Genomic DNA, 26,122 nt, shown 5'->3' with positions numbered 1-26,122 from the left:
CTCAGCTGTCTCGGTTTCTGCAGGGCTTCTCAGTCCAGTAGCCTTTGAACTCACTGACCTTATGGTCACCTCCCCTGTGGCTAAGTCTCCAAAGCAAGTTTTTTCATGACCTTTGTGATCTAGGGACTCCTTTCAGAAGGACAGATTGGTGCTCACCCTCCAGGGGCTGAAAATCAGGGACCACAGTGGTCCTTAAAAAGGTGCAGAAATAAATGTCCCTCGAGGCCTTTTCTGTGCATGCTCTGCCTTGCTCATAACTGGAAGCCCAGTTCTCTATGAAATAGACCTGGCTTCTGCTATAGAGACCAGGAGGTGGGGTAGGGAGATAGGAACAGGTAGATCTGGGTTTCTCACCACATACAGCAGACATGAATGGAGATTTATAGCCTTCAACAGGGTGGAAGTGATGGAAAATTCCATAGTGGGAGCCTCTAGTTTAGGGGTTAGAACTGACCAGCAGGATTCTGAAGACGCGGTGCAGGCTTAGCTATCCCCATGGGAGACTAGAAACTTGACCAGGTGTGGGCTCAGGGACTTTTCAGCTTAATTAGCATGTTTTCCCTCAACCTGCTGAGCAGACCTGTGGGGCTCTAAGAGGCCAGACTGGACTGCAGTCAGGGAAGAGAGCACAGTGCATGTTTTTCTGCAGAAGTCATTTGTGCTTCATGTCCAGAACTGGTCAGGCCTAACAGTGTTCTGTGTTGGTGTGAGGGAAGGTCGTTCTCCAGACTGGCAGGGCGCCGCCCCCTTCATGCAACTGAGCCGTTGCTTCCCATCAGCACACGCTAGTCTTATTCTTGACTCTGGACATGGTGTTTGCCCAGAATTGTAAACGGACGTTATTTAAAATGTAAGCACTTCCATCTGCTGTCTACAGTTTTATTTTCACATTTGTTGTTCCCCTTATTCCATCTAACAACTCCAAGGGCTTCCTTGCCATTTACCATGGTGATCTCAGCAGATGAAAGTCGCCTGGCAGTTGGCCAGCGACTCTGCAGCTGATGTGTTAATCCAGGATTCCGCTGGTTCTGCTGAGGGTGTGAGCGGTGACTCTAGACCCCTGACATCTCGTTTACAGCAACAGTCACAATCCTGCTTTAGTCTGTGGCCCTTCGGGACATTCAGGAAGTACCTGGATGTCTGAAGGACCATGAGTCTGATAGTAACTTTTGACCTGCTGGTACTGTTTGCATGAGTCGTTTCTATATGGAAAATTGTTGTCATTTTAATTTCTTCTAAACAAGATTATTATCTTACCACCCTAAGAGTACATGGATCCGTTTGTATCTACTTTCTATGTGATGAAGTCTGTCAGCTAAGTGGATTTCTGGAAATGTTAGTAGGTCTTCAGTTAGATACCTCTTCATTTCCCTCTGGGACCCAGTCTGTGCCTGGAATACCATGACTCTCACCCTCAGCGCTCTGTGCGGCTTCCCCATGACCCTGGGGAGAAAGAAGAGCAAGATGGGAGGATAGATGTGCTGGGAGTTGAACCCTGGCTCTCTGGAAGAATAGCCAGTGCCCTAACCACTGAGCTGTCTCTCCAGCCTTTATCCCTTAAGTAACCAAGGTGTTAAAGGTACTGAGTCTAGCACTTCATTGACAATGAGAATACAGTGGTAAATATAATTTACTTGAGTCTGCCCTGAATTGTCTGTGGGTCTGGTGAAAGAGGCAGTCAAATAATTGAAACGAGATTGTTTTGAGGGTGGCCAAGCACAAGAGGCCTGAAAGTAGCGTCGTCGGTACCCTGAGGAGTCACTTCTGCTCTACCCTGGACAGGAGTTGAAGGTACTGACGGGTGTGGCGGGGAGAACCCAGCAGACTAGGCATTCCAGGAAATACAGGATCCTGTAAAGAATCCAGTGAAGGCCCTACTGCCTCTCACCCTTGTGTGCCTCTGCTTTCTAGTGAGGTCGCAGCCACCCTGATGGCCATGGTCCCTCAGCAGGGTGCCTTGCATTGGCATGTGCTTATTTCCTTTATGGGGGTTGGCATCTTTTTAAATAAACCCAGAATAAAACAGTTACCTTTCCCTCTTTCTGCCCTCCCCACGACTGAGCACTCTGTCCAAGCAGGCACCGTCTCTGCCGTCTCAGGCATGCAGGGTCACACTGTCGCCTCAAGTAAGTGAAGGCGCTGGAGGGTTCACACTTAACGTCCAAGCCCTGCAGTTCGTTCTCCTGTAAGTTGAGCAGATTCTTGCCTGGTGTGCAGCTGTGGATCAGAAACTGACCACTTGAGGGTCATGAAGGATGGCTGAGAGAAATTCAGTCAAATAAAGAGAAGTGTCCTTAATAATAGTGTGAACAGCGGGGAGGTGTGGCTTGCAAACACATACTTATTTCTGACTACTCATGGATCATCTTAACGTGGTAGGGTTCTTGACACTCACCCTGTGGGCATGGTCCCTGGGCTTCTCTGGCTTCCCATCACCATCGGCAAGCAGGGCCCAGGGCATGATGCTTCCCCTACCCCAGGAGAGGCTCCAGGAGTTTCCGGGTGGTCATTGCTCCCCCAAAGCCTGCCTAGTTCAGTGTGTGATTCGTCTCCCCACACTGCCACCTGGAGAACAGAATGGATGTCACCTTTATGTCTGTCCTTGGCCCGCCCCCTCCTCCAGACTGTGTGGGTTGTGTGTGCACAGGTGACGTGGAGCACTGCCTTTCCTGTGCCTCCCTCCAGAGGGAAAAGCCTTCTGGACTGAAGCTGCCCATTGCACGTCTGCAACAAAACACACTGCCGCAGAACTCCGCATTTCAGAGCGACGGGGCTCCTCTAGCTGAGTGTCCTCAAGCTTCTCAGTCTTCTGTTCTCACTGGAGCAGAGCCACCGCCCAGGCCCGTACTTCCTGCTGCCCCTCTCCTCCCGAGTAGTAGTTACTGTGGTTGCGGCCCTCCTCCTCCTCCCCTCCTCTCCCTCCTCCTCTTCCCTTCTGTGTGTATGTTACCTCTGTCTGTCACTCTGTACCGTATATTTCGAGGCAGGGTCTCTCACTGAACCTGGAGCTCATTGATTTAGCCAGACTAACTGATGAGTGGGCCTCAAGGATGCTGTCTGCCACCTGAGCTTAGAGGTGCATGCCAACCACCATTGCCACCATACCTTGTTTTGCTTGGGTACTGGGAATCTGAACTTGGTTCTCATGCTTACAGAGTCATGGCTACAGCTTGCCTCTTTATTCTTAAAGCTTGACTGTCGTTTTGTAGTCGTTGCTGTGGAGGAGAGGCTGTAGCTCCCTCCCTGTCACTATGTCCTGAAGATGTTGCCCTGGTGGTCAGTTTTGATTGTGCTGTTGTGGCTGTCACAGTGCTTCATCTGCTGAGCCAATTAGAATACATTAGAATATAGCCCTATGTTTATACAATAAAATAATAATAATAACAGCACATAGGAATATAATCCTATGTTTTTCTTGTATAATTTATTAATGACCTCTTGATTTTCTTTGTTTTCGGAGTTTACTTTTAAAACCATGACTATACTTGTTAAATTCTTTAAGGTTTCCCCACACATGGCAGGCAGGCGTTTTTGCTGCTGTCACTGTCTCCTGAAGACATTGCTGTTTCTGCAGCCTGCCCCTGCCTGCGCCTGGTTTCTGGATGCCTCTCTCCCCTTTTCTCATTGCACGTGTTGGCAGAGCAGCATATCCTCCAGCTCTTCCCGAGAAGGTGTGGGAGGTCAGATTGGAGATCTTGGGTGTCTGTGAATGTCTTGCTCTCTTTGAGCACTGACTTTGTGTGTTTGCTGGAGAGGTGTAGAGTGGGAATGATTTCACCTCACAAGTTTGGAGGCATTGTTCTCGGACTCAGGGCTCCCAAAAATACTGAGAAGAAATACCATATGTGAGCTGCCACGTTCTCTCTAGAATCATGGTTCGTGTTGTCCCATGTATTCAAAATTCAAAAACTGTGTGTGTTTGTGTATATGTCGTTGGGGATTGAATCTCGAACATCTCGCTGGGTGTGCATGTGTCACTGAGGATCAAATCCTGAGTATTCAGCTGGATGGGTGGGTGGGTGGGTTGAATCACGAGTGTCCGGCTGTGTGTGTCGCTGGGAATCAAACCCCTAGTGTCCGGCATGCTGGAAAGCACTCAACCACTGAGCCTAATCTTCTTCCTTTTTACCTTATTGTTGTTTGAAGACAGGGTCTCACTGTGTAACCTCGGCAGGCAGGCTTGGAGCTTGCTATATAGACCAGACTGGCCTCAAATGCAGAGATCTACCTCTCTTGCCTCCCGAGTGCTGGGATTAAAGTATGTGACACCACTCCCTACCAGTTTCTTACTTTGATTTTTTTTCTTTATTTTGTCTCTATTTTTCTAGAACTCCCAGTCTTCTGATCTTCTTGTCTTTCCTTTTTCTATCTTGGTTTTCTTCTGATTTATTCAACTTTGTCATTTGTGCTTTATATTTTAAATTTCTGCCATGATCTCAGTTTCCAGGAACTTTTCACTGCGTGTTTCCTGTTTTCTCCTGACCTGTGCCTGTGTGCTGTGATGTTTTTGAGGGTTACTGGCTCCTTATCTGTGTACCCATACTGAAGGTTTCCTCAGTGTCCAGAATCCCTGGCTGTCATCTCCTTGTGTAAGCCTGAGGCTAAGAAGTTGATTGGCTGCTGTGCAAAGGCAGCAGGAGCTTGTCAGGGATACTCCATGTCACGATACAGGGTGACAGATTCCTCCAGATCAGCTTCAGCTGACCTTTGCTGTGGAGTCATTGTGTCTCAGGAAAGAATCTTGGAGTTTCCGGTTTGGGTTTAGAGAAGGCCAAGTGGGCCATGGGTCAGGATCCCATCCTTCAAGATGAGCTTTCTCTCAGCAGATGGTTCAGTGGGGAACTTGAGACATGAGTTCCCATCCCCAGCAATTACCTAAAAGCTGGGTGTGGCAGTGCACACCTGCCACTGGGGGCTCGCTGTGAGTTCCAGGTTCAGGAGAGACCCTGTCTCAAAACAAGTAAGGTGGAGAGTGAGAGAGGAAGACACCTGATGTACCTACCTCTGGTCTCTCTGTGCACATCCAAGTACAAGAACCTTGGATGCTTGCTCATGGCACACGAAATAAAGGCTTTCATTCAGGCCTTTTCCAGTTTCTAGCATGCCTCCTATGTGGACCACACTTCACGTGCTGTTGAACACATGCATGAGTGACCCCCTGACCAGGCCCCTGTGGCCAGAGCTGACTCACTGAATGGAGTGTTGTGTCAGATGTGTGTTCTTCCTCTGTGCCTGCGGCTGCAGAGAGTTGTCTTAGGATTCACAGATACAGAAGATTTACAGAAGATGCAGAAGATTCGACTCTGCAGAACCCAACGATGAAGCTTTGTTTAGGTAGGGGTCCTGGGAACTGCTTTTAGCTCCCCGCCCCCACCTCCATTCTGCTGTGGCTGTGTTTGTGGGTAAGCGGCCTTCCAGGACCCACTGCTTGGGGACAGCTGTGACAAGGCGGAAGACCAAGATTTGTAAATAGCTCTTTCCTTGGGCTGCTGAAAAGGAAGAACGTTGGGTGGAGAGGATGCTGCTGCCATCCTGTCCAGAGCTAAACTCCAAACAGGGAGATCACAGGTTTCCTTCAGTATTCAGGCTTGCTTGGACTGTTCCTTGGACCCCAGAATCTCTAGCTGGGCCTCTTATGGAGATGCTGATCAGAGAAAGAGGGCCAGAGAGGGCTGGGGTTTGCCTTGTCGTCATCTTGTCTGGTTTCGAGGGAGTTTAATGCCTTTGCAGTCGTTAGGGGAGGTACTGGAGGACTCCTGCTGAAACGAAGGACAGCCTGACCCTGAGTTTAGTAGGAGGTGGCTGGCACCTGGTGGGTTGCTAAGCTGGTGTGGCCGCGAGATGCTGACTTTCCAGCTCCTTCATGGCGTTCCAGTAAGACCCAAAAGTCCTTGTCTGGAAGGGTGCCAAGAGCTGCCTAACCAGGGGCTCTGCTTTCTCACTGCTATGGTGTGTGCCTTGCTCTTGGACTCTTAGTGGTGCTGTTTTCTACTAGACTCCCTTGTACGAGCACCACCTCTCCTAGCTCTCCCCGCTCATTTCCTTTCCGTCCTCTTTTTTATCAAATACAATTAGACAAGTTTGGTATTAAAAATGGCAGGGAAAGGTGAGATGTAATTGCTGGTGACTCCTCGTTTGGCAGGTGCAGGGGGATCCAGACGTCGTGGTTGATGTCTCCATGACGGGGTGTACCTCAGGCTTGCCGTAGTGAAAAGACTGCCCAATGTCAGCTCGCATGATCCCACACTCTTCCTTTAATTCATCTTTTCATTGGCAAGCACGCTGTGAGTGTGTCCGTGTGCTGCAGTCTTTGACATGCACTTGTCGTGGAAGGACTCGAAGCTCCTGAGCTCCACTTGAGATGCGCATCTAAGTGTGCCTGTGTGGTATTTGTACTCATCCATTTCATTCAGCGTAGTGTCCTCCAGGTTCATTTATTCTGTTGCAAATGATGGGATTTCCTCCTTTTTCAGGGCTGAGTAGCATCTCATTTCCTTTTCCTGGTCATTTGTCAATGGACCCTCCTGTTGATTCTGTGTCTTGGCCTGTTATGGGGCCAAGCTTTGGGGAGGTAGAAGCAGAATGACCAAGAGTTCAAGGCCATTCTGGGCTACAGGAGGCCCTATCACAATAATAAAGATGTACTTTTGTGTCCTTTGCCCAACATTGGCTTGTTTTCTTGCAGTCAGTTGTGTTCTTGTGTGTTTCAGATGTTAGCTGCTTCTCAGGTGCGTGACCTACAAGTGTTTCTCGTGTTCTCTGCCGCTTGTTCCTGTGGCTGCTCAGTTGGCTCTTCCCTAATACTTCTTTCCTATGGCTCTGAGTCAGTATGTGAGGCTTCCTGGAGAGGCCCGCCACACACCCAGCTGCTGTTAGGAACACCATGGTGCTTTAATTTCTTTGTATTGGTTCTTCCATGTAAAAGGCTTCACTGTGAGAGCACATGGCTGCCCATGTTCTGGCTGCCGTGGTACAACGCTGCATCAACATGGAAGTGCCTGGGCACCATTCTGCAGTGCCCTCAAGGTCACCACTAAGAACAGTCCTCAGTGAGCACTTGTCTGCTTTCACCCATAGCGTCTGTGTCCTGTGTGTGTGTAAAATGGGGCGCTTCTATTTCAGTGAGGTTCTTTCCCAGGCTTTCCGCACGCTGCACTCGCGTCAGGACACACAAGCCCAGCTTTCCGTTTTTACTGTCAATGGCTGTGTTGCATTTCATGTTGTGGGTGCACCACCGTCTTAACTGCGTGTCTCTTGGTGTGCATGTGCTTTTAGAATCTCTCTCTTCTCGTGAAGTAGTCCTGTGTGAGCATGTGCTGTGTGCACATGTACACATGTTTCTCTTGGATAGTTGCCTGGAAGTGAAGCTGCTGGCTCCAAGTGAACGCTATTCTTGGTTTTGATAAATGCTGCCAAATTGTGTTCCCAATGGAGTTAACTAACTTCAACCTGTTCCGGTGGTGTGCTTGCTTTCACGAACACATGATAATTCCAGATCAGATAGGTGGAAAGTTATACATAATGGTGTACTTTGTGTTCGTTTTGGCTGCATCAACTTTCTACTTTTTAAGACTTGTCTCATAAAGGGGCTGAGGGTTCAGGTCAGTACATGCCTGACCATGCAATCATGAGGATCTGAACTCAGTCCCCAGCATTGAATAAGGTGTGCTGGCACACCCTTACAATCCTGGTGGGGAGGATTGACAGGAGGGTCACTGGGGCTTGCTGGCCACCCCATCTTGTTTAATGGCGAACTTCAGATCCTGGTGAGACCTTGTGTCAGGAGAAGGTAGACAGCGCCCAGTGAAAACATTGGAGGTTGCCCTCTGCATCCCCCCTCTACGAATTTCTCAAAAAGCCAGATGCCATCGTTCGTGTAATCCCAGTACTTAGGAGTTTGAGGCCAGCACAGACTGCATGTTTTTCCTGTCAGCTCACTAAACCTTAGGGCGTGATGGCGGGGGGGGGGGGGGGGAGTAGTGAAGTAGCTCAGCAGTTTAGTGCATGTTGCCAAGCCCACAGTTGAGTTTGGTCAGCAGGAGGAAGGAGAGAAGCAACGTCCAGAAGTTGTTCTCCGGCCTCCGCGGGCGTGCTGTGGCACCCTGCCCGCAGCCTCCAGTGTGATGGACGCTGGGGTTGACGTGAACTTCCCTGGCCAGTTCTCTGCTACAGCTCTTTCTGAGATCACTTCTGACACCTGCTACGGTCTTTTCTCTGCCTTATTCAGCACAGGGTAGCCGGGGTGATGGGTGGCCCGCTCTGCCAAGTAGTCCCGGCCTTGTTTGCAAGGTGTTCCTGTAGTGCTCCAGCTTCTAGCACGCAGGCTCGAAGACGGTGTCCAGATGGTTTCACTGCTGATTCCTGGTTCCCAAATAAAGAATTGAATAGGACTGGAGAGATGCTCAGTGGTTAAGAACATCTGCTCCCTCAGAGGACCTGTGTTCAGTTCCCAGCACACACATGGTGTCTCACAGCCACCCATAACTCCAAGGGACCTAATGCTCGTCTGACCTCTGCAGGCACCAGATACACATGTGACGCTTAGACACATACACAGGCAAAATACCCATGCACATAAGAAACAATTCTAAAACAATCAGCATAATGATTTTTTGTATGAGAGGACGGCAGCCAAGCTGATTTCTGACCAAACTGAGCACTGACACTGTCCACTTACAGTGACTTTAAAAGGCAGAACCTTTGTGCCGGCCTCACAAACATAGACATGAACATTCAATATTGTGTTTCAAAGCAGACACATGCACAGTGTGTACCAGCCAGACCCTCACAGGTGGCAACAGATAAGGTCACTCCAAGAATGAGAGTAGCTTAATATAGAAGCTGAAACAACGCTGCGCTTAGGTCATTGGACATGAAAGTTGGCTATTTTCATAGATGCCAAAAATGCATTTCTATTAAACAGCTCTTCCTGATAATACTTTTAAAAGGGAAGGGCGGGATGTAGCTCAGTGACAGAATGATTCCCTAGCAGCTTGGAGGAGACCCTGGGCTTAAAACCATAAAAAGTTAAAAGAGAGGGGTGCTTCCAACTGTCAGTGCTGGCGGAATCAGAAACAAGCAAGGACTTGATGTTTGAGGCTCTAACCCGGGCTGGGCTATGGGAAACAAGTCGGAATTAGGGCTTTGAGAGTTGAAGGAGGTGACATTGTTTCCCATATGGTGTTTCTTGTGGAGATGAGACCCTCCAGCGATAGATTTTGTCAGTGGATACACAGACATCCACAGATAAGCTGTCGTGGTTTATCAGCATCCACAGGAGGCTGACTTCAGTAATCCTTTGTGTAAAATGGTGTGTATCCACGGGATGTTAACCGCATACACATCCATGTGCTCTTGATTGCTCATAATTAATACAGTGTGACTGCTATACAAACGGCTTTTGTTATTATTTTGCTTTTTTTTGAGACAGATTACTGTGTAGCTCTGACTGTCCTGGAACTCACAGAAATCATCTTGCCTCTGGAGTGCTGGCATCAAAGGCATGGACCAACACTTCAGCCTTATGCAGACAGGTTTTAGATAATGATATATAATTATCTAAATAATGATGATAAGAAAGGGGGCTGGGTATGTTCAGTAGAGGTACATTTTTAATGCCTGTTTCAGCCCACTGTAGTTGAACCTGTGAATTCAGAATCAACTGCCCCCCTCAGCCAACTGTCTTTGAAGGAAGGGGACACAGTCTGGTTTGTGTTAACTCAAGTACCCTCATGCATTTCTGACACTGTTGGGTGCTGTCTTAGTCTGTAATCTGTACTGAGGTAGCTCCTGGCTCCACTCACCAGAACAGGGTGATGCTCAGCAGCCATGTCTGGCTAGGTGGCTTGATTTGTGCTGTTTGAGTGATATCTCTTTGAGTTGGGAACCCTCAGAGGCCTAAGATCAAAACCGAGTAAGTGATGCCACCCAGGTGAGCCAACAGAAGCTGAACTGGCCCTTGGGTTGACTCTGCGGCCTTCTCCTTAGGCTCCTTGCTCAGTAGGTCACTGTAGGTGCTGTGCACCACCGTCCACATGAGCAGTCCGTGGAACTGGCTCTTCAGACTTTGAAATCTCTCTCTTTTTCCTTATCAGCATGTGGAGGGGGCCGAACGTGAACTGCGTAGACAGCACTGGCTACACGCCGCTCCACCACGCTGCGCTGAATGGCCACAGGTAAGCACCAGGGCCCCTCCCCTGCCCACCCTGCGGAGCCCAGCTCAGGTGTCTCTCTGCCTCCTATGAGGACAGAGAGAAGCAGAGTCCACACAGACCATGCAGATACTGAGCTCCTCTTCAGTGAATGACATAAGCATCCTTTTCTGCCCCATCCCCAGAAAGATCTTTAGAAAGAAGTGAATTTCACCTTTTCTCCTGATGATATCTTCCTGTCTAGAGTATTCACACAACGGTGGTGACTGTGAAGACCAGACTCAGGGTGGCCAGATCATTAAGATCCTGGCCCACAGGCACCCATCCCTTGATGAACACAGTAGATGGTGGGGGGAGGGAGGCATGAGAGGCTGACTTTCTGTCTGGATAGCTGCCATTCTTCCATCATAAGATCAGCCTCATGAACACTGATTCCTAGTAGAGAGGGAAACTATGTACATGGCCCATGTAATCCTCGGAAGTCTAAGGAGGTTATCAGAACTTGAGTGGGGCATGTGTATGGAAAGTTTTCTGGAGAAGATGAGCTCAGGGAAGCTGAGAGCTCCCACAGAACAGGTGCGGTCATGGGGTGTGGGGCGGGTTTGCCCAGATGTGGAAGAGCAGACACAAGGGGACAGAAGAGACGGTGTTGAGTCAGAGCAAAGTCCCACCGAGGAAGAGGAGCTGTGTGGGTGTAGTGCTGGTGGCAGGGACCAGGGACTCACTGAGATTCCCACCCTTCCTTATCTTCGGTGCTGACCTCGTGCTTTGCCACTAACCCTTATGCTCAGCCCTCATTTTATACAAGCAAGGAAGATTCTGTCACCTGGCCAGTGTGTGGCCACTTGATGGTTTGCTCCGGCACTGAACTCTTCTCAAGTTGAATGTGGACACCGTTTCTTTTCTAAAACAACTTTAAAGCTAAAGCCCAGGGCCAGAGAGATGATTCAGAGGGAAAGCACTTGCTGCCCAGTGACCCAACCTTGATCCCCGGGACCCATGGTAGATGTAGAGAAATGACCTTTGAAAGTTGTCCTCTGACTTTCGTCTGTGCTCCATGGCACATGGTGTATGCACAAAGAGAGAAAAGAAATATATTGAGACCCCTCTCAAATAGCTGGGAAAGTCTGAATTAATGTGACTTCTCAACTCAGAGGTGGCAGTTTGCTAGCCAGGTTCCTCTCCAGGGCCTGTGTGTAGTCACAGGGAGGGTTTTCTTTGACCTTGTGTGCCTGGGGATAATCACACATTTGTGTCTGCCTATTAGCAATGTCACCATGAAGAAAGCCAGAGCCGCCTTTTTGAAGCTATGAGATGATGCTCTGTGTATCTGGCTTATGTCTGTGACATGGACTTTGCTCTGTCCTCATTCAGCTCCCACATCCCCAAGGCACTGGACTAGGTAGTGAGGAACATCACTTGCCGTGTTTGGCTGCTTCTGTGTAAATGCTGAACACTGTTTAACTGCCACAAACTGGGGAGTGCTGCACAGTTTAGACAAGGAGTCCAGACGTTTTCAGAGCAGTGGGAAATAGATGGGTTATCAAGGAAGGCCAGGGGAAGGTGAATCATTGCTCGTGGTGACACATCAGTGGCCATGGGCTTTAGAAGATCTGGTGGTGAGCTCAGAGGAAGAGGTGACGTCAGAGAGAACTGCAGGACACCTGTGGGAAGACCTCTGGTTCCATAAGCTCATGGTGGATTTTTGCTTTCTAGGGATGTGGTTGAGGTTCTGCTGAGGAATGATGCGCTGACCAATGTTGCTGACTCGAAAGGCTGCTACCCGCTGCACTTGGCAGCGTGGAAAGGAGACGCCCAGATAGTGCGCTTGCTCATCCACCAAGGGCCCTCGCACACCAGAGTCAATGAACAGGTCGGGAGAGAAACTGTCCTCCGCCTCTTTCAGTCCCCAGACATGCATAGCTCAGGACATAGTTCCTCCTTCTCTAGGCATGACCCCCTCATCAGGAGTAGTGGGAAGATTGTGTTCTGGAGGATGATTTATTTGTTTTGTTTCTGTTTTTCAAGACAGGGTTTCTCTGTGTAGCCCTGGCTGCCCTGGAACTTGATCTGTAGACCAGGCTGGCCTCAAATGTAGAGATCTGCTGGGATCAAAGGCATGCCCCACCACACCAGGCCTGGAGGATGCATTTTATATGTAGTTGACACATGTAAATTTGGTAGTTTCACACTTGCACAGATAGACTCACAGTATAAAATTTGGTGCAAATCTTTCAAAATGATGTAGAGTTACTTTCAAACTCGAGGGATTACATAATTACAATCTATGCTTGTGCCCTTGGCATGCAGCACAGTGTTCCTGGCGTTTGTCAGTGCCTTGTGAGCTAGCCTGTCATTTTACACACATCAGAATGTGTTTGTGCTAGTGCTGAAAAGATGAGCTCACAACTCAAAACCATGTAAATGTGGGTCAGAGGTGAGCCGGTGGAACGAAGATCATTTCCATGGTGTCCTTCTCCAAGGCTGCTTTAAGAGTGAGCATACTTTGTGAAACCACAGCTATTAGAAAACAGAAAGGCAGTGTTCAGGGAAAACTACCTCGCTGAATTTGGTAGCACCTGCCTGTAATCTCAACCCTTGGGAAGTGCAGACCAAAAGATCAAGGGTTTCAAGGTCATCCTTGACTATTTAGTTAGAGGACAGCCTGGGCTACGTGAAACCTTGCCTCAGCGAGTAAGGAAAGAAGGAAGGACGGGAAGAAGGAAAGAAGGACAGAAGAATGGAAGGGAGGTAAAAATTACCCAAGCTAGCTATGGTGGTTGGTATACAGCCTGCATCCCCACACTCAAAAGGCTGAGGCAGAAAGTTCAGAAGTTCCAGGTAAGCCTAGACTACAACATGAGGCCCTAATCTGAAAAGAAGAAAGAAGAAAATCAGCAGAACCTTACAAGGCCCCTGCATTTAAATCCTTAGAACAGCTTCTTTGTTCTTGGAGAGAGACTTCATTACAAGGCTCTTGTGACCCCCACCTCTGTAGTTTGGGTCCCAGGAGTAGGTCCCTCGGGGAGGGGCTGTGTCGTCCCTGCTCCTGCAATGCGCACTGTGGTGCTCCTTCTTGGTGGAATGTCAGGTCCTTCCTCAAAACTTAGGACACCGTCTGACAAGTCCAGTCATCAGCAAGGCCCACACAGTTTTCCACTGAGAGCTGCCAGAGCGTGGCTTGATTCTGAGGAGGGAGGCCATCAGTTCCAGGTGATCCATGTGGAGCCTGGGTGGTGGCAGTGGTCTGTCAGCCTGCCATCTCCTCATGGGTGGGGCTTCCCAGTAGGTGAGCAGCAGGCATCAGACCGTTGGTGAGGATGCCTGTGTACGCCATGAGGTCGACAATGGTCTGATGGCCTCTGTGAGCCTGAGTGTGTTTCTCCTGACTGAAACAGTTTCTCTCCTCTCTGGAGGAAGTGCAGAGAGAAGCTTGCTTGTAGCTAATACTCTTCAATGTTGAAAAGCTGCTCACCCATTGAAGTCCTTCTCACTTCAGCAATGCAGCAATCATTTCTAATCCTGTCTCCGCCCACTTTGCCTTGACACACAGCTGCTTGGGTTTGTGAGCCACTTGAGTGTGCTAGCTTGTCTTGCTCACAGCTGCCTCCTGCCTGGAGTAGGCAAGAGTAGGGGATGCCAGCCCAGTGCTTGACCTTTGCAGGCAGGGGCTGGGCAGGCTGTCCAAGGTGCTGGAAGAACCGAATGGATCTGGGCAGTTAGAACCGTGCCAGTGGTTTTAAAGCATTAACGTGGCTCCATGGGATGTGTGGATAAGAATGAGGGTCCCTGGAGCTGCCCTCTCTTTAACTCCCTCAAGTACCCTGAACTCAGATCCAGGTTGTTTAGCCCTGAGCCCCAGAGCTGCGTGTCTCTTTGATATATTTCGTACATTTTATCGTCACATTGTCTTTTCCTTCCTTTTTATAGAATGCTCTTGAGATCAAAGAACTCAAAAAGTACGGCCCCTTTGACCCTTATATCAATGCCAAGGTGTGTACATCACGGCCAGGACCCATATCGTCCATGCTGTTTCTCCATGCTGCGCCTCTGCTGTGGTCCTCTGCCTGCCTGCCCAGGCTCCTCATCACCCTCCAGCTGCCTGCCTCAGCCCATCTGCTTTTGGCTTGTTTAGGGAGCACAGGGGCTGAGGCTTTATTTTTCAAACCGTCCAATCCAGGAAAGGTTGGGAACACCTGAAGCAGCAGGAATAGGAACCAGGACCTCAGCATAAGCCTGCTGTATTGCTTCAGCAAAGAGATCCAGCAGACAGCACCAAGCACAGAGGATGACTGAAGCGGACTTCTTTCTCCTTTCTTTCTACTCTCGCGTTTCTTTTGAAGTAGAATCTGACTTTCTTTCAGGTTTCTGTGGCCACATTGGTGGTGTGGGGGACATAGGTGCCGCACTTATTCCTTCAAGAAGCTGTGGCTGGCTGCCGCCCTCTCCCTGGGTGTGTGCCTCTCTGTGTGGGTCTTCGTAGTCCCTTGCCTAGCATCACTTCTCCTTCTGCTTTGTCATTGTGACCCTGACGGGCTCTGGCCTGGTGCCTGGAGCAACAGTGCTTTGCTAGACCGACCTGACCAGCTGCTCTCATGCCGGGAGACTTCTCCATAAAGCGGCAGAGCTCAGTAGGTGGTGGGTACGGTTCTTGTCCTCACATGCTAACTCAGATGAATTTTGGGCTGGTGCGCATGCACATGCTTTTCTCTGTCTCTGCTCTGTCTCTGCTCCAGCCCTCACCCCTCTAACCCTCCCCGAGTGTGTGTATGTGTGTGTGCGCATGTGCACATGCGCATGCCACGGGGTTGAGTGTCTTCCTTAGTCACTCCCTACCTTATTTTTGAGTCAGGGCCTCTCACTGAACCTGGAATTCGCTAATTTGGCTGGACTGGTTGGCAGTGAGTCCGCAGGATTCACCTCCCAGTGCTGGAATGCATACTGCCATGCCCTGCTTTTTCCATGGATGCTGGAGAGCTCGGCGTGTGCCCCTGTGTCTGTGGCAGGGCCTCGACCGGCTGAGCTGCCTCCCAGCTCTAAAACTGCTTTCTGAGTGCAGTCTGGAGTTTGGTCTAGACATTAAATTGTCCTGGTTGGTGTTTTGTGCTTGCTCAGAATGCAACTGTCCTGGGGAAGGGAAGCATACTCTGCTTCCAGGGTTTGCACTTGACAGGCAGGGACATCGTCCCTTTCATCAGATGGTTTGATCTGAGGCAGTCAGTGCATCCACGCTGTTCTGGTATATTCTTTCTGTGTTCTCAGAATCAAATAGAGGACACTTACTAGAGCAGCTTTGGGACTGAGGTAGGGAGCAGAGCATTAGAGTAGAGACTTGCCAGCCAGGCTTACTCCCCAGGCCTGACTCTGAGTTCTGGGCTGCTGACCCCAGTAAGCCAGGATTTCTCTGAGCCTTGGTTTACTCTTTTATAAAGTGGGTTGTTACTACTTTCCTTGTTGGGTTGTTTTGGAGTCATGTTCATAAAGTATCTGGTGACTAACAATACGTGAAATGCTCTGAAATGGCTGTGCAATCTGCAGGGTTTTTTTTTTTTTTTTTTTTTTTGCTTTTGTGTGTGTGTGTGTGTTTGTTTGTGTGTGTGGAAAAAGGGCCTCACTATGTAGTTCTAGCTGTAGACCAGGCTGGCCTTGAACTCACAGAGATCCTTCTGTCTCTACCTCCCAAGTGCTAGGCTGAGAAGTGTGCCCCACCACGACACCTGGCTACCTGTTCTGTTCTGAAAAGGCACCAGGTGATCTGTTTCCAGTGCTGCTGCTGGTTAGCAAAGTATCGCTCAGTGTGCTCAAGCTTTGGTTTGGCGAGGAGGGATCTGAGGTGACTGTTTCCACCTGCAATTGAATTGGCTTCTAAAGCATGAATTAATACTGTGCCTTTGGTTCTTGGAAGTGCTTTTCCAAGCTTTTGATTTCATGGACAGACAGAAGATTTGAGTCAGTGAACGTTTGTGTCTGGAAGCGCTGCTCTGTGCTTTCTTTCCTTGAGTGTGCACACAGCACCGAGGGCTGAGCTGGGTTGTCTGTGTTGAGGATGCCGGCCCTTCTGGCGTCAGAAGGTCCCACACCCCTAGGTTTTGTCCTGACTTGAGGGGGGTTGGCTAGCCTGACCCACGGCTAGGAATTGCTTTACTAAAGCATATATGAATGCTAAATCCTAGCTGGCTCGAGCACAAGCTTAGAAGTCTCAGGCACCATTTCAGAAGCAGGTGTGGATTTCCCAAGCTCTCCTGTTCCCTTTAAACACTTTTCCGCTGTAGTTACAGCGGAACTGTGGGAAACAGGTACCTCTTGTAAGACAGCTTCCCCTTAGTCTGGCTGTCACAAAGCAAGCAGCATAGGCAAACTCATTTTGTGGTAGACCAGTTTTTCTAACCATCCACATCCCAGAGCGGGAAGGACCTTGAACTGGACCTGACTTGACTGCATCAGAAGCTCAGAAGCTGTTGGAGAACCTTCCATTTGAAGGACTTTTAGCTTAGGAGGGTTCCTATGCCCAGGACTCTACTGTGGTGAGCACTTCTTGTGCAAGGCAGTGATATCCGCTCTTTGCCTTTCTGTGTCCCTATGCGGCTGTGGCCATATCGAGTGATGTGTTTGAGACTAAGTTATTCATATCTTGACTCCAAAGCCTTAAGTTTAGTATTAATTGGATTTTCACCCAAGATCTGAGTGCAAAGGCATTAAGTTTATAAAACTGAACAAAGTGGGGCACACCTGTATTCTGGCACTTGGGCTGAGGCAGAAGAGTTACTGAAAGTCTGAGGCTAGCCTGGGTGAGGGTAGCCCAGGCAATGATAGGCCAGCCAGAGAGCATGATGGGACCTTGTCTGGAGACAGTAAGAAGACCCTGATGCAGTCACTAAGTTCAGAAAATTCACTCTCCTAATACGCTGTCCATGTTCACATGGACACTTGTCCTCATGATGCCACTTAGTCCTTTCTCCTTACCTCGTCCCTTCTCCTTCCCTTCCCTCCCTCCTTTCCACCTCCCTTTCTCTCCCCTCCAGCCAGCCATGGTGAAGCTGTTACTGTGGGTTAGGTTCAGGATCCTTGTGTGGGACAGGGATCCACAGAAGTGATTCCCTTCTCTGTCTCCCTAATGACAGAGGTGCTTGCAGGTGGTTTCATTCCTCAAAGGAGTGGGCTTGAAGGTACAACTCAGGAGGGTCTTGAATCTGCTAGACAACCACTCAGCCCTGGTTTTGAGACAAGTTCTGGCTGTGAGGTCCAGGCTGGCCTTGAACTCACAGTCTTCCATCCTCCTACCTCATTCTCCTGAGTGCTGGGATTATGGATGTCTCCTACCATACCAGCAGAATTTTAAATAATAGTTTTATGCGTCCTTATACTCTGACAGCTTTCTTTGCCAACTCTGAAGTTGGGCCAGTTCCTTGTTATTTTTAAACTCTATGATCCTCGCTCTGATACCTGAACAGACGATCTTCTGTTTTCTTTCCATGTTTTCCTAGTAACCTGCTGCCCGGCGCATGTGCCTGGGCTGCTGGTTGCAGTTTCTCAGCCGGCTGGCATGTCTTTCTGCTGTCCACTTTGGTCCAAGTTCTGCACTACAGGAGGGAGCTGAACTCTTTTTTGCCATCGTGGGGTCAATCTTCTCTTTCTTTCTCTCCTTGTTAATTTTGTACGCATGGCTTTGCCTTTCTTCCTGGTCACGTCTCTAGAACCGGCAGCACAGTTGGCAGATGGCTACAGCTCTGGCTCCTTACCACAGGCCTCTGTCCACGGGGACACATGAGCCTGACTGTGATGGAATAATCCCCCATGGAACTCCTTTTGTATGATTTTCTCTGCACACATATGAATGTGTCTATTTGTGAGTCACACACGGGATCCGAAGTTCAGTGGAATCTGTAGAGAAGAGTAGATGCCTGTTTTCTTAGACCTATTGACTGTAGCGGGGAAAACTTAATCTCAAGATGAGTGGGGCTGGAGGGTGAGTGAAAGGGTTTAGCATCAAGTTCAAGGCTAGCTTGGGCCGTGCAACCCTCCCCCAGTTCAGAGTAAGGTGGGGAGTGTAGTGTTGTTCAGAAGAGGTGAAAGGGAAGCACGCCCCATGACTGCGACTTGAATCTGTGCCCCTCTTGAGGGTCCATGAATCAGACGACTCCTTAACCTGACAGCCCTTGGCTCCAGTAGAAACCAGGAGAGCATGTGACGGTGGCCAGTGCTCAACAGACAAGCTCAAGGAACCTAACTAACTACCAGCCCGTATCTGGCAAAGCCAATACACTCTCGGATGCTTCCACACGGTGCCAGTGAGGTGTGGTTAGGTGGTGTTTAGGACCAGGCAGGCAATGTGCCAGGGCTGACCACAATTGTGCCTTAGCAGGGCAACTTTGGGACAGCTGTCATCTTTCTAGCAAAAACCAACCAAAAGGCCAGAGAAAACCTCAAAAGCACTCACTGTGTTTGCCGTTTTGGTAGGTACATTAGGGACCAAACCCAGGGCCCTGTGAGCGCTAAGCACTTGTTCTACCACTGAGCCACACTTCCAGCACGTCATTACATCTCTGCCCCTCCTCCCCTCTCCCTCCTTTTGCTCCTCCTCCCTTCTCCCTCCTTTCCCCCCTCCTCCCTTGCTGGATAGTTTTCTCTTTAGAGTTTTACAATTTTTCAGTCTCTAAGTCACATGTTTTACAAAGTCTAGGACATGTAATCCTGGATGGTAGGAGGCACCATGGCCATACGATTTGTCTCAGAGTCATTAAGTTTTACTGGTGAAGTTTTATTGAGAATAAGCTGACCTTTTGGCCCTGATTGCCATGCAAAAGTTGATTGAGGTAGAGACTTTTTCTTAAACTTCTTTGGGTGGCATGTTCCAGAAAGGTCCCATGAGCTCTGTTGAAGTAGCTGTGTTTTGTCACCAGGAAGCAAAGTGACAGTCCTGAGTTTGCTCGGGGGCCTTGGGCCCTAGCTTGGTAGGAGGTGGGCATGCCAGTGGCCACTGAAAGCTATGTCCTGTGGCTGCTTTTGCCCAGCTGTGCTGTCCCTCCGGCACTGTCCTCTGCGTCTTATTTACTTGTTTTTATCTCTGCATGTGCCCCTGCTGCCACTTTTTCTGTCCTTGTTTTCATTTAAAACATTTCTTTGCTGTCACTCTGGCCGCTTGGGGCCTTGGTCTCAGCAGCCCCGGAACTTTCTCAGCCATTTTTATGTAGCTGAGAAAAAAAACAAGAAAACAACAACCAGGAAAAAATAAAATAAAACAACAACAAAAGAAAACAACAATAACGAAAAAAACCTGTTGCAGTCAAAAGCAGATGGAATTGATGCATGTTTGGGTAACTCTTCAGCTGTTCCTTTTAACATCACTAACAGAATTGAAACAACCGTAGCGTAGTTGATTGTTAACTTCTGGCGGCTGAAAGGTGCGCACTATCGACTCAGGACAGGCCCTCTCAAGCCCTGTCTTCCCCAAAGTAGCAGAAGTTGCCTGGGTAAACTGAGGACTCTGAGACGTGTGAGAGCCTTTCTTCTCCAAGACATGTCATCCGTCTCACGAAGGACTTAATCGGCATGGCTCACATCTTAGTTTGACAGTTGGGAAAACACAGTGTTCCCCACTTTCACCCCAGCCTCTGTCCCTGAGATGAGATTGGCATCAGAGGCCTTCAGACTGCTAGTTGCATGGAGGGCAGTGCTGCAGTGGAATATTCTGCTCCCCTCACACCAAGCATCTAGGGCCTGTCCCTTTCCTGCGTGAGAAGGCTTCTCCAACATGCTCACTGTCTCATGCAGCATAAGCCACGGGAATTGCCCCATGTGCCCTTCTGCAGCCGTCATGAGGGCAGGATAGGGTCTCGATTTCTCTCAGGCCTGAGCCTGTGCCTTCCTTAGAAATGGCTGCCCACTGCTATCTTGAGAGTGGTTTGCGGTGCTCTGCTCTGTTACTCTCTCTGCTGGCTGATGGATTTATTTGCATGCCAGACTACAGATGACAACCTCCTTTTAAAAAGCTGTGTGGAAGGCTATATATGGTGGATAGACCCAGAATCGGAACCACAGGGTCGATCAAAGAAATGCTTGTAAAACCAGTTGAAGTTTAAATGAAACAGTGGCAGCAGTGCATGTGTGCCAGGCTGTCTACCAAACGCCTGCCAAATTTTCTTGTTCCCTCGCATTCAGTATGGAGATGCGCCCTTAATGGCATACAGAGACTGCAAATGTTCAGGGAATGCTCCCCTCCTGCAGGGACTGAGGGCAGATGTGGCCTATGGTAGCAATCAGGCTTGATTGTTGGGGGTGGTGACTGGATTCTGACTCCTGTAAGTTTCCAAGTATCGCTGCTATTTTCTCATTTAAATTTCAGTGGTTTTTATGGGTGATTATACAGGCAGATGTTGGTCCCCTACCTCACCCCTTTCTGATACGCTGTGCTTGTTAACCCTCAGAACAACGACAACGAGACTGCCCTGCACTGTGCAGCACAGTACGGCCACACGGAGGTCGTGAAGGCTCTGTTGGAGGAGCTCACAGACCCCACCATGCGCAACAACAAGTTTGAAACACCTCTGGACTTGGCAGCGCTCTATGGGCGGCTGGAGGTGGTGAAGATGCTGCTGAGTGCGCACCCCAACCTCCTGAGCTGCAGCACTAGGAAGCACACCCCCTTACATTTGGCCGCGAGGAATGGCCACAAGGCCGTGGTGCAGGTCCTGCTGGACGCCGGCATGGATAGCAACTACCAGGTAGCAAGGCGGGCACCTCTCCTGGCACAGGGCTGATGCCGCCGGGCTGTGTGTGCTCAGCACGTTTCACATCACACTCGCGTGCTTCTGTTTGTCACTGTTCTGCTGTGACATCGTAGAGGCAAACGAGCTTTGTGGAGTGAGTCTAGCGGTTTTGCTCGTTTCTTTTCAGGGTGTGAGATAGTCTTAAACCCCTGAAAAGAAGTGCTTGTGGGCCATCTCAAACCAGAAGGTTCATTGCCTTCCTATACATGGCCCCCACCTCCCACCCCCGCCACCTTTTTTGCACTGGCAAAGCTTCAACTGCCAACATGACTTGGCACTCCTCTGTGATGCAAGCTTCTCTCAGTCAGTACTTCCGTAAGCTTGGTGTTGACTCTGCCTGTGGGCCATGAGGTGCTTTTATTCCCTCCTCTCAGAAAAGTGGAGCTCGGTCAAGCTCTGGGAGTCAGCGTCCCTACGAGCAGTGAGACTCATGCACGTGGCCTGAGATGGCACCCAAGTAGTCTTGCTGTGTGGATTTTTTAGAACCCATACAAGAAATGTTGGAAAGCTGAAGCCCCAGAGGGCTCTGTGTAGCTCGGTTGCCACCCCTCCTTACCTGTGTCCCGTTTGTCACGTGACACACCAACTGTTCTCATGATGTGCTGCTGCGCTCTTGTTTGCCTTCCAGACGGAGATGGGCAGCGCTTTGCATGAGGCTGCTTTGTTTGGCAAGACCGATGTGGTGCAAATTCTGCTGGCTGCAGGTGAGGTTGGCGGCGCTGACCCCGTGTGCCGGGCGGTGTTTAAGCCCAGCGTCTGTGTGGTTAGAGCTGTGTGACTGGGTCCTGGAATGCTGGACTGTCGATGGCTGCGGGTGAAGAATGTCGGTCAGCTGCTTGAGAGCTGCGGGAGTCCTTGGGCCTGCCTGAAATGCTCACTTCCCTGGTCCACCTGCTGTCCTCCCAGGAATCGACGTTAACATAAAGGACAGCCGTGGACTAACTGCCCTTGACACTGTGCGTGACCTGCCTTCGCAGAAGAGCCAGCAGATAGCAGCCCTGATAGAAGGTATGGGCTGCTGCGCTCTCTGGGGCCAGGGACCGCTAACCTGCGCTGTGCCAACCTGCACTGTGCTTGGTGCAGCCTCTCACTTTATTTTTTAAACCATCTTTCCTTACAGATCACATGACTGGAAAAAGAAGCGTGAAAGAAGTAGATAAGAGCGCCACAGCTCAGCCACCTCTCCTCTCCAGCACGGACGCCACAGCACCTAAGTCTCAGGGTGAGGCGCTTCTCCTCAGCCAGGAAAGAGGGGTAGCCTGAGCAGAGTCAGTCACTCTTGGGTAGAATGGAAAGTTCTGCGTTCAGATAATTGCAGGGCATTATTAGGATTTACTCAGTTCAGTTGTCTCCCTGCTCCCTGAACTCTTAGCAGGCATGATGCAGATTTTGGTATGGGTATTACTTGTCTTACTTTTCCATTTTCATTAGAAAAGTTGTTTTAATTAATCCAGGCCTTAACCCCAGCACTTGAAAGACAGAGGCAGGCAGCTCTCTGTGAGTTCAAAACCAGCCTAGTCTACATAGCGAGGTCCAGGCTAACCAGGCTACACAGTAAGCCCCTATCTTTAAATTAAAAAAACAGAACAAAGTGTGTGTGTGTGTGTGTGTGTGTGTGTGTATGTGTGTGTAATTATATATATATAATACATATGTATATACACATACATACAATATACATACTGTGTGTGTTTGTAGTGATTTTTACTCTGACTTTCTGGACTCTTGTGGGGCCCATCACACATGGAAGCTTATTCTTTATGATGAATGTCCAGCCTTAGCTTGACTTGTTTCTTGCCAGCTTTTCTAACTTAAATTATCCTGACTACTTTTTGCCTCTGGGCTTTTTCCTTTTCTTACTTCTGTATCTCTTCCTTTAACTCTTACTCCACGGCTGACTGGATGGCTGGGCGACTGGCCACTGACATCTTTCCTTGGGCTCTCATTGCTCCTTCTTTTCCTCGGTCTCCTTCTGTTAATACTCTCTGCCTGCCAGCCCCGCCTGTCCTTGCTCCTCCCATGTTATTGGCCATTCAGCTGTTTAGACGTGTTTTAGACAGGCAAAGAACCACAGCGTCACAGTTAAACAAACATAACATAAACAAAAGTCTCACCATAAAATAATATTTCCCAACATTTTATTTATATCTATAAACATATCTAAAAATTATTATAAAATAGAAAATAAAATATTCATATATAAATATAAAATATAGAATATAAATAAAATATATTACTTATATATAAATATAGTTTAATTACATGTATGAATATATATAATGCGTTGGCCAGGTGTGTTTATGTTCACTGCATACATACAGGAGCTCGTAAGGGTCAGAAGAGGGTGTTGGGTTTTATAGATGGCTGTAAACTGCCATGTGGGTGCTTGGAGCTAAGCCTGGGTTCTTTACAAGAACACTAAGTGCTCTTAACCTCTGAGCCATTTCTCCAGCTCCATGTCTGCTTTATTTTGGTCTCTACTCCTGTAGGGGTGTGTGATGGGCAGGGTCATCTCAAGATCAACTTAGAACTTGTGTTTGCTGTTGCTTTCTATCCTAAAACACATGGCAGCGCTTCGGGAACTGTTGGTCCAATGAGGGTCTGCTGGCTAGTCCTTGTGCACATAGCAATTGTGGCAATAAAATCGTTGGTGTGGAGGTGGTCTGGGTGGTAAGTGTTCCTCATCAGCAGAATTCTGTAGTTAATTTTTTTTTTAACTCTTTGGGAGCCCACCACCCACCTCCCAAATAAGTACACAGATACTTATTCTTACTTATGAATGCCCAGCCATAGCTTGGCTTGTTACTAGCCAGCTTTTCTAACTTAAATTATCCCATTTCTCTTTAACTATACTTTGCCTCTGGAGTTTTTACCTTTCTTTATTCTAGTATCTTTCTTTTCGTCCTATAATGTGGCTGGCTGTGTGGCTGGATGGCTAGTCTCTGGTGTCCTTCTCTCACCCTTTTCTTGATCCTCCCCCAACTCTCCAGCTTGGATTTCTCCTCCTATTTATAATCTCTGCCTGCCAGCCCCACCTATCTCTCTCCTGCCTAGCTATTGGCTGTACAGCTCTTTATTAGACCAATCAGGTGTTTCAAATAGGGAAAGTAACACAGCTTTTGTCTAAACAAAAAATGTAAGGTTTCAACTTTAACATAGTAAAACTGTATACAACAAAAACAGTTATCAAGTAAGAATTACATTTACAAAGTCCATTTGTATTAGATTCAGAAAAAATACTTCATTATCTATCTTAGTTATTCCAAAGTTTTATACCTAATTTACTTTCTGTCATAACTAAGGAAAACTGCAATTATAACTATATAATCTCCATCAAAGACTCCAGAAGGATGTAATATTCCCTAACAACAGAGATATCTGGCTGCCTGAATAGTCACCCAAAGTTCTTCTGCAATGGGGCATCATCTTTGTCCTACAATGAAGCAGGAAATTTGAAGGACTGTCCCTTGTATTATCACAGTTTCAGTGGTCGCTTTCTTCTCTGTCCTGCAAAATGTCTGGCAGACTCATCTGTGAAGCAGGAATCTCAAAGGACTGTCCTACCTTGTCCTAACAAAGTTCAGCAGTCATAGGCCAGATAGCGTATTGTCAGCAGTGAAGGCAAGAGCAGTTTCTTGCCCAAATGGCTAGCCTTGTCATATTGAAAGCAAACTCCATATGGAGTTTCTTTGATTCCCATCATCCTTTTATGAAGTAAATTGGTGCTGCCAGGAGCAGACGTGTCTCATTGTCATGAAAATCCTTAGGTCTTAAACATCTTAAATACCATATTCTATAGGTCTTTGAAGTGTTTGAAATTCACCTACCTGCCTAAAATATACCCATTTTACCTTAAAAACATCTAATGTGACTACAAGTTTGATTATTATAGTTTAAATTCTAACTTCATTTCTTTTTTTCTTTCTTTTTTTCTTTTCCCAAGACAGGGTTTCTCTATAGCTTTGGAACCTGTCCTGGAACTCTAGAGTAGCCTCAAACTATGAGATCCACCTGCCTCTGCCTCCCAAGTGCTGGGCTAACCTCATTTCTTAGTTATCCTTTGTATTTTAAAATGAACTACATAAGCAGAATACCTCAAACAAGAGTAGAAATATGCAGTATAACAAAAATAACTTTAGATTTGTATCAATATACCAAAATCTATGCCAGTGCAAAATATCTGAGGCTAATAGTTGTCTTTTTATCCTGTATTCTTATATTCTTCTAAATGATAACCAACATGTGTAACCCACTAAATAGCCAAAATCTACCCACACCCACCTCTTGGGAATGTGGGTGTCATTCTCTAGATTGCTTCCTGTTGTCTATGAGCAAAGGCATCTTTAGGGGGGTTCCAAAAGAAATTGAGATGATGACCGAGTCCTGGGAAGACTAGCAGTAACCTTTGTTGATATATATCCCCTGTCAAGATTCAAAAGGTCTCGCCCATCAAACCTGATCCATATCAACCTAGGAAGAATCCACAGCCTCTCGTTTCTGTGGAAACAAAAGCAAAACCAAACCTCTTTTCCCAGGCAGTGCATTTTTGAGTTCTGTTTTATAATTAAGCATTCTTCACCTATATAGGCTCATTCATTTCAGCAGTCCCTCTTTCAGTCCATGTTAGGAGTTGTGGTTTGCTTCACAAGGTCAGTGCAGCAGCGTCCAGGATGCAGGCTTCCTGTGTATTTCCATCTCTGCAGCTTATTATTTTTCATATTACTGTGCTTCTCTCCCTAAAAACTTTAGTTTTAACTACTTGTTTTTTTTCTGTGACGTCTGTACCCTTTCTCTTTTCTTGAAGCCTATGCACATTGTTAAACACACCATAACCTGTTCAGAGGTTTTCCCGTCTGAATCTGTCTTTACTGTGCATCTCTGTCCTTTTCTGACCGCGTGAGCCTTTAAATGGCTAAGTGGCATGCCTAGGACCTCTGCCACAGCTTTGTCGATGCCCACACCTCTGGTCTTTGAGGGCCAAGCCTTGGGCCTGGTCAGAGGTAGGTGACTGAGAACTACATTTAGGCCCCAGCTGTGTGCCAGTGCCTTGCGCTGTGGCACATGCTTTGTACTTAGTGTTCTGTTTCTACTTAGAGTGAGACAGGCTGTGTAAGTGCGCTGCTATGCAGCGGGATTCCCTTCTTTCCTTTTTTCTCTCCTTTCTTTCCTTCCTTTCTTTTTTTTTTGGGGGGGGGGTTGTTTGTT

At 48.2% G+C, this 26,122-nt stretch overlaps 1 protein-coding gene across 4 annotated transcripts in view; it reads left to right on the top strand.

The window, feature by feature from the left end:
- Anks1a (ankyrin repeat and sterile alpha motif domain containing 1A) overlaps positions 1-26,122 on the top strand; it is a 156,660-nt gene that overhangs the window by 46,538 nt on the left and 84,000 nt on the right. For 2 of the 4 annotated variants that reach the window (XM_038341971.1, XM_038341970.1), the window contains exons 2-8: positions 10,095-10,175; positions 11,868-12,024; positions 14,082-14,144; positions 20,576-20,872; positions 21,546-21,621; positions 21,824-21,925; positions 22,038-22,139. In XM_038341971.1, coding sequence (XP_038197899.1) covers positions 10,095-10,175; positions 11,868-12,024; positions 14,082-14,144; positions 20,576-20,872; positions 21,546-21,621; positions 21,824-21,925; positions 22,038-22,139 — 878 coding nt within the window. The remainder of the gene's footprint in view (positions 1-10,094; positions 10,176-11,867; positions 12,025-14,081; positions 14,145-20,575; positions 20,873-21,545; positions 21,622-21,823; positions 21,926-22,037; positions 22,140-26,122) is intronic. The other 2 variants (XM_038341973.1, XM_038341972.1) reach the window with 1 other exon arrangement.

Source organism: Arvicola amphibius, chromosome 9 (genome assembly GCF_903992535.2).
Source record: "Arvicola amphibius chromosome 9, mArvAmp1.2, whole genome shotgun sequence".
Classification (NCBI taxonomy): domain Eukaryota; kingdom Metazoa; phylum Chordata; class Mammalia; order Rodentia; family Cricetidae; genus Arvicola; species Arvicola amphibius.
Note: the sequence above shows the minus strand (reverse complement) of the source record. Positions and strands in the feature narration are given on the sequence as shown.